General features: G+C 35.2%; 1 protein-coding gene across 3 annotated transcripts in view; it reads right to left on the bottom strand.

Annotated features, from left to right (window-relative positions):
* LOC107686308 (uveal autoantigen with coiled-coil domains and ankyrin repeats-like) overlaps positions 1 to 8,752 on the bottom strand; it is a 22,347-nt gene that overhangs the window by 7,702 nt on the left and 5,893 nt on the right. For all 3 annotated transcript variants that reach the window (XM_016483259.1, XM_016483257.1, XM_016483258.1), the window contains exons 3-7: positions 4,331 to 4,419; positions 3,764 to 3,828; positions 2,877 to 2,934; positions 1,101 to 1,171; positions 839 to 945 (exon numbers count right to left, since the gene is read on the bottom strand). In XM_016483259.1, coding sequence (XP_016338745.1) covers positions 839 to 945; positions 1,101 to 1,171; positions 2,877 to 2,934; positions 3,764 to 3,828; positions 4,331 to 4,419 — 390 coding nt within the window. The remainder of the gene's footprint in view (positions 1 to 838; positions 946 to 1,100; positions 1,172 to 2,876; positions 2,935 to 3,763; positions 3,829 to 4,330; positions 4,420 to 8,752) is intronic.

The raw sequence follows: 8,752 nt of genomic DNA, 5'->3' as shown, positions 1-8,752 counted from the left end.
ACAACGCGTAAAAAGACAGTATAAGTCATTATAATCAGTAATTATAATCCCCACTGGATGCAACAAATGCCTCGTTTGTAACAGGTTTTAATGTTTTTGTCTCGTCGCTCCGGCCGGACACGGCATCAACAGTATGGTGAGGGGCGTAACATTTCCGTCACACGCTTGAGGTATTCGGCCAATCACAACGCACTGGATAGCTGGCCAATCACAGCACACCTCGCTTTTCAGGCCGATGAGCTTTGTAAAAATCGACGCATTTCAGAAAGGCGGGGCATAGAGGAGAAACAATAATGTACAGTATGTGGAAAATAATGTGTTTTTTTTACTTTAAACCGCATAAACACATTTCATTACACCAAATAATATTCTTTTTAGCAGCATCATATGACCCCTTTAAACGAATAGAGTCATTAAAGTCTAAAAGGGACATGTTTTTTTTTTATAATAGAATTAGAATAGAGAGTGCTAGAGTTAGTCAAATAAAGATGGAAGAGATGTGTTTTTAGCTGATTTTTGAAGATTTTTGCTCAGACTGAGTTGGGCAGGTCATTCCACCAGGAGGGAACATTTAATTTGAAAGTCTGTGAAAGTGATTTTGTGCTTCTTTGGGATGGCACAATAAAGCAACGTTCACTTGCAGAACGCAAGCTTTTAGAGGGCACATAAATCTGAAGCAATTAATTTAGATAAAGGGGTGCAGAGCTGTAACTGAATATAAATATGCATTTGCATTTAAAATGTGATCTTCCTCTTCAGGTATTTTGGTTATTCAGATTAGATTTTTTTATGCATCATTAATACAGAAGATAAAATCTGATCATTTTTAAATACTTGCTTGTTTTGCTTGTCTCGAAGAACAGAGCGTGCTCCATTTTGCACAAGCATCTGGCATGCTCCTGGTTGGCTCATCTTAGCAGCAAGCAATAAGGGCGATCTACCATCCTGAAAAAGGTACCAAAAGTCAATGCAACATACATTGCAACACCTTTTTGGTTTCAATTTCAAAATCAATTCTTCTATCTCCCTTTCTCACATAGCTTCTTATACTGTACACGGTGTGCGAAATGAATTGCTGTTTCAAAACCTATTTTACTTACTGCATCGACAGCATCAATAGATGCACCGCTGTCACAGAGCATTTTGATGGCGGTTTTGCAGCCTACATATGCTGAAAAACAATAAGACACAAGACATTATAATTTTCCAATCAAACCTGACAGCTAGACACTCTATCTGTCCTTGATGCATCACCATGAAGTAATTGAAGAATTTATAATGAAAGATCTGCGCAAAAGAATAACAACAATAAATCTGACACACACGCCCAAAATGCAAAGAAGGAAACTAAAATAACAAATTGTCAAGAGCCTCATTTGTGGTATGTTCTGTAGGCTTGTCATCTGCAGATAAACACTTTTCATGTCAGTGAATTGAATTAAACACTTCTATAAGATGTTACATAGGGCCATGCTCATAAAGGTTTCTTGCTTTAGAATCCTGAAACATGTACATACATGTTCTATAGAATTTCAAATCGATTTAATTATTTTATATTCTAACATACCAAAGATCTGCCGTCTAACATTACAGTGTGGTATTAAAATGTGTTGCTGTTGTGCAGTTGTTAGTGGAGCATGTTATATTAACTATACATAGTTTTGCCATCTTCTCAAACCAAACAGCAAATCTGCTGCCAAGAAACAATCATCTTTAAAGCTTTGTAACACATGCAAGTCTTTTCTAAATAGAGGACTTGATCTGAATTAAAGGGGTGGTTGATTGCGATTTCACTTTTTTAACGTTAGTTAGTGTGTAATGTTGCTGTTTGAGCATAAACAATATCTGCAAAGTTACAATGCTGAAAGTTCAGTGCAAACAGAGATATTGTCTTTTAAAATTCTGGCAGTTTAATGCCTACAAAAACAGCTCATAGGGACTACAACGAGTTACTTCCCAGGTTCGTGATGTCACAAACCCCGAAATTTAAATAAACCCCGCCCCTGAGAACATGCAACAAAGGGGGCAAGGCCATGTTGCACTGCTTTAGAGCAGGGGTTCCCAAAGTAGGGGTCGCGAAACCACGAGGAGGGGTCGCAAGATGATTTCCAGCTGCGCTGCTTTAGAGAAGAGGAAGAGAAAACTAGAGGTGCACTTAAAAATCTATACATATATGAATCGCGATTCTGTCTTCTAGCGATTCTAATGGATTCATAAGTTTCAAAATCAATGTTCTAAAGCAGTGGCTCTTAATCCTGTCCCTTGCGCACCCCTGCTATGCACACGTTCTGCATCTCTCTCTCTCTCTCTCATCATCTCGTCAGCTCCAATAAACTGTTCCAAATTCCAATTATACACTTTATGTGTACAGACAGACAGATATTTTTCATATAGCTATGAGAAGCGTTATACATGGACGCGCGTGTGGTTGCTGTGCTGTATTAAAGCTTTAATCAGGATAAAACCGTATATTAAAAGCTAACATAAGCAGTAGCATTTACAAATAACAGCGTATCTAAATGTATGAGACAACAACAAACAAAAAACAAATCTGTCAGGCTTCAGGAGTGAGAGGACAGTTCAAGAGCAGGGTTTGTTATTGTTTTAGATTTTCAGGACGTTTCATTTTGAGAAAGTTATTTGCATATGATGCTTTAACGATGCATTGTAGTCTGCAAAACAAATGCAAATGTGGTTTTATAAATTATGAAAACTTTACTAACATTTTAAGTGGAATAATAATAAAATAAATAAAACAAATGAAAAATAACAAAATATTTAATTTTATTTTATTATGACCGCTTTAATGTCTAGATCTAATATTTTCCATTAAAATACAATTTTGTCACATCTTAAAAAGCAAAAAATCCACATACCTGCATCATGCAAAGCTGTTCGACCCTGCAGGTCTGTGCTGTCAACAGGACATTTACACTGTTGTAAAAGAACGTAATTATTAACACATGCACCTGAGCAATATTATACATTCTGAATCAATATAAAATGTGTTTTCAAATTTTAAAATTACTTATTTCACGGCTTAAGTTTGGCTACATATTTCTCTGCTCAACAAGCTAAGAAACTGAGGAGAATGTAAATTGCATAAATGCCATATTAAAGCACATGCTCTCATCATGCATGCAAATATACATGTGCAATTTGGCTCAGTCATCAGATTCCATTTGATTAAGCTAGTATGGAATTTTCATACTGATGCTTAGGGTGCATTTTATTTTCCTTCTACTTCTTTTAATACTTTACATTGTTCATGGTTTAAATTATTTTTTTTTTTTGCTACTTTAATGCAATTGACTGCCCATTGAAACTCATTTGCATTAATTTCCTTCGTTTTCACTTGCATTTAATTATTGCTGTATTCACATCAAAGCCGTACGAAAAAGAATTCATATTTTCATACCAGATAACACACCTCACATTCTTAACGGTGCGTTTGTGAGCAAAAGAATTGTTGCTATGATACAAAAATGAAAAGTAAATTGCTCCAGCCCTGCCATAAGCACTCAGCTTTATGTGGAGATCAAAAGCAAAAGAAAGTCCAGAGAAAGAAAACAAAAAAAAACAAGGGCTTTAAACATAAAACACAAATCATAGAGGGTAGGGAAAGAAAAGAAAGCATTGAGCAGTCTTTGGCAGAGCAATTGCTAAAGGGGCTGGATAGATGTCAGCACTGAGACATTCCAATGTGGTTTCTCATTAGTCCTTCTTCCTGTGATTGTTATTGGAGGAACGCAATGGACGGTACCTGCAGTAGCTTTTGCACACACATGGAATGAGCGCCTGCTGCAGCCAGATGCAAAGCTGTTTTACCTGCAGAGAAGAACAACAATGACATTTACAAACAAACATACAGTTAGGTCCAAATGTCTGAAATGCACGTAATAAATACAATATTTTTCATAATTAGTTTTTTGCTGTAATGGCAGCAGCAGCTGCACGAACTCTACAAGTTTGTCTAAAGCCTGATGATCATGTTCTCCAGCACAATTTGAAAATGATCCAAAGAGCTTCTTGGGCTTCAATGGAAACAACAACGACTGGTCACTTGTATGAGTATCATCAATTTCACAAATTTGCTTAATAGTTTGATTAGTGACCTACAAATAGTGCAGAATCTCATTCATTTTAAGCCATAACATTTCTTTGCGTTATATTTTTCAGTCTAAACCTTCTTGTTTATTTCCAAGTTTAAATTAGATTTTGAATCCCAATTTTTTCAGTGTGGTCTCAGACATTTGACCACATAATGTCACACGTATACCTACTTAAAATATGCATTTTTATATAAATATTCAGAGACAGGAATTCTTACCGGCAGCATCTACAGCCTTCACACTGACACCCTTATCCAGGAAAACATTTAGACTATTTAAGAGGCCTTTGCTAGCAGCAACATGAAACCTTAAAAATAACATACAAGTAAATTTATAAAAAGATATAAGTATAATTACCATCAATAACATAGACTTGAAAGTGCACTATTCAAACTTAAATTGTTATAATTCATGAACGCTTTTGAATATAGACCTACGGTTGGTCTCTTTTTTAAAGAAGACAATCAGCAGATTATTGCAGAAGTGAAATCATTTAAAAAAAAAATGAAAGGAAAAAAGTTATAGAAGTTTATAGAATTTACTGTAAAGAAAATTTACTGTACTATTTTTATTTTATTTTATATAAAATAAATATTTTACAAAACAGGTTTTAATCCAAATTTGGCATAAAATTAAAGCCATATGTCTAAATACGTTGTGTTCCAAATTTGAAGTTGATATAAAAAAAATGGAGGTTACTATGCAATTTTGTTTAGGTGTTATACCACAAACAGCCACCGGGTGCCATCCAAACCCCATTGAATTTTTTTTAATGTATTTTTCTGTCACAAATGTATACATTTCTCTCTCAGTATTACTCCTATCACAAAATAACCCCCAATTATGGAATCTTGAGACTCAAGACCTTTCCGACGATATGTATTTTGTTAAGATTCTAAAAAGTTTTGATTCCAAGAGACCATAATACATTTTGTAATATGAAACCCCGCACTAAGGGGGAGGAGCCCACTAAAAGATTTTAAAGTACCATTTCTAAGGTAACGCAATGTCCGTAAAAGATTTTAAAGTACCATTTCACGCAATACGCAATGTCCGATTTCAAAACGGTTTTCACAGGATGAATTTTGAGGTTTTAAGCTTTCAAATTATATATAATATATGATGATTACTAAAACGTGATAGGAAAAAAACAAAACGAATAGAATCTTTGTGACAAAGGTCAGAGCTCCTGTTATAGTGTATATGTTTTGAGGTGCACTCTTGTCATAAATTAATCTATTACTGCTCCAACATCATTTTTAACAACAAACAGTGGTAAACTATCTATTTAGGAGTCTTAGACCTTTCCAACAATATATAGTATGTCATGATTAGATTAGGATTTAATTGTAATATATTGAAGTAAACTTAGGCGTCCCGCTAGCGGGACGGTGACAGTTAAGAGGTTTTAAATACAACATGAATAATGTATATCAGAGCATATATTCAGACAATTAATATTATCACACTTCTATGAAAATCGACAACATATAGGTGAGTTTACCAGTGATTTACCAATTATATGAGGATGTATTAAGAGCCAAGAAACATGAAAAGAAACATGCAATAACATGGCAGCCTAGGCCTGTTTCAACAGAAAATAGACACAGCCACTCCTTGAGCCTAGTTAAAAAGCAGGCATGAGACTGTTGGTATTTGAAAAGTGAAATAGAGGACAAAAGAAGGATCAGCAAGATGTAGGAATGGGTATAAACACACTGTGTAGCATAAAATTTAACCTTAAAGGAATGAAAATCAAATGCACAGGAACTAAAATAAAAAATATGAAACTTTCCTTATTCCATCATATTTACTGGCAAGGTCAAGGCAAGAAAATACATATATTCTATTTGACAGAAAAACGTTAGCAGGTGCAAAATATTTTAACAAAAACAGGACATGACTGAAATCCTGTCATAGGCCTGACACACCTAATGCATAACAACCCCCTTTAAAAACAGCTGACCTGAAGAGATAAAAGAAGAAAAATAGGAAAATTACAGGCTGCATGTAACACTGCACACCATGTTTAATACTCTTCCATAAACATATTATCACCAGAGCACTGCTGTGCTACACATTTATGATTTAGTTAAACGCCTATGTATTTACTGTATGATGATTTGTTTACTCTGCGAAACAACTTCTCTGCTTTCCATGTTTCTTTTTTCACTAGTTAGGAACCTCTTTTACACCTTACATGGTAAATGGGATATCATGCTGTGATGGGATGGGCAACTGTCTAGTCAGGTATGAAAAATTAAGCACTTGTTAAAACCTTGTAATTGCCTTTTTCTTTCATTTTGAAAAAAAAAAAGAGAGAGAATATCTAAATCAAACGACAGAATCAGCAAACGTTAATATTGGAAACTGTTTTCTAAGCTAGCATGAAACTTTTTTTTTCTAATTATAATTATATTCGATCTATGAAGCAAGCAGAGAGGATGGAACTGGAAACAATCTTGCTATGACTGTTTAGTTGTTACAAAATAAGATAATGAGATTAAAGTCATATTATTTTGAGAATATCAATATTATGAGAATAATCTCGTAGCAATTCAAGAATAAAGTCGTAATATTTTCAGAATAAAGTCAAATTTCTGAGAATAAAGTCCTAGGATTTTGAGATTTAAAGTTGCAATATTTTGAGAATAAATTCAAAACTACCAGAACAAAGTTGTAGCAGCACGAGAATCAAATCTTTGCATGCAATATGAGATTAAATTTATAATATTCTGAGAATAAAGTCATAATTTTGAACATGAAAAAAGCAAGCTGCAAAGCAAAATCATTCACACGAAACACTGAAATTTAAGGTGCCCGGGAGCTGACATGTTTGGTTCACTTAGTTTTGTCGTGGCCACGACATAATAGCTCATGGGCAGTGTTGGGCAAGTTACTCTGAAAATGTAATAGTGAACAATGAACAATAGTATATTTCTAAATGAAAGAAACAGTTCACTCAAAAATTTATATTTGCTTAACATATACTCACCCTGCAGTCCATCCAAGATGTAGAAGAGTTCTTCACTGGAACAGATTTGGAGAAATTTAGCATTACATCACTTGCTCACCAATGGATCAACTGCAGTGAATGGGTGCCGTCAGAATGAGAGTCCAAACAGCTGATCAAAACATTACAGTAAATACAAAAAATATTAATAAATACTTAAGACAAGACAACTTTTTACTGGATAAAGCAGGAAATAGGACTAATTTTAAAATGAATTGTGTCGTGTGAATTACCTGCGGATTATTGTGATGCTTTTATCAGCTGTTTGGACTCTCATTCTGACGGCACCCATTTACTGCAGAGTGTAGGGTGCAGGGAATAGGGAGCAATGAAGACTGTGTAGGGACCATGTAAATCGGAACACATTTCATGCATGGAGCTCTCTTCTAATGAGCTGGTTATCTGAATCAGGTGTGTTAAATAAGAGAGACATGCAAAATATGCAAATATGCAGAGCGGGGGGTCGTGAGGACTGGAATTGAGAACCACTGTCATAGATCATCCTCCTCCCAAATCCCAATTTGACTTGCTTCAATCCTTCACAGCCTCTTTTTTTTTCGTGACCAATTAAATACTGTATAGTGTCTATTCTGACTAAAGTCTCTGGTAGATAGAGTGAGCGAGGGACAATGTAGATTCAGGACTCGACTGAATGAACAAACCCTGTACAGACCATCATAACAAATGCTTGTCTGTTGGGAAAGTCAAAGTTTAAAGCAGACTCAGACCCCAGAGATGAGCTAGCACAGCATTCTTCTCTTTATTTACTCCCAAGCGCCCTATAAACCCTGATCGTGGCCCCATGTAGTCTCTCCTGGGTCTGTGGAGCCATGCCAGGCACACTCAAACCAACTTTGACTCCTTACTAACAGCCTGCTTATTGAATATCACACTATGAAGTCCCATAAAGACAGAAAGTGAGAGAAAAATCGAAGGAGAGAAAATTAGAGAGAGAAGACCCATTGCGACAGGTAGCATTTACCTCCTGCATATATACTTGGACCCGGTTCAAAAACAACCATTTGCCTATAGTGCTATTAACAGCAGACTACACAAGGCCTCCTGGAACAGATATGACTCAGCAAATAAGATAGAAATGAAGGTTTCCGAGCACCTGGTGCATTTATGGACAAGCACTTCTCAAATATTTCTCAAGACAAAAGAGTATAGTTTACAAAAAATACAGAATTTGACATTTACTTACTCTTGTGCAGTGTTTGGCAAGTTACTCTGAAAATGTAATAAAATTACTGATTACTCCTTTTAAAAGTAATCACGTTACTGTTCTGATTACTTTATTTAAAAAGTAATAAGTAATTAGTTACATTACTAGTTACGTTACTTTTTTCTCCATGATATTTATGAAATCCCAGCATACACGCTCTCGATAAATATTTGTTATTAAAGCATCAACATTCACAGAACACTGTTATTTTTAACTAAAGCAAGCGGCTGCTGCGTGCATGGTTTGGCATGGCAGAATGCCAGCACAGAGCGCTGCATTTATATTCTCTAAAATACATCTCAGTTCATCGCAATCTCACAAATCTCTGTTATAACACAATAAATATATGCATAATGAATCTTTCATAATGTCTACAATTCGTGTGTTATAATGAGAGGATTC

This window comes from Sinocyclocheilus anshuiensis, unplaced genomic scaffold (assembly GCF_001515605.1).
Source record: "Sinocyclocheilus anshuiensis isolate Anshui unplaced genomic scaffold, SAMN03320099.WGS_v1.1 scaffold481, whole genome shotgun sequence".
In the NCBI taxonomy this organism is placed as follows: Eukaryota; Metazoa; Chordata; class Actinopteri; order Cypriniformes; family Cyprinidae; genus Sinocyclocheilus; species Sinocyclocheilus anshuiensis.
Note: the sequence above shows the minus strand (reverse complement) of the source record. Positions and strands in the feature narration are given on the sequence as shown.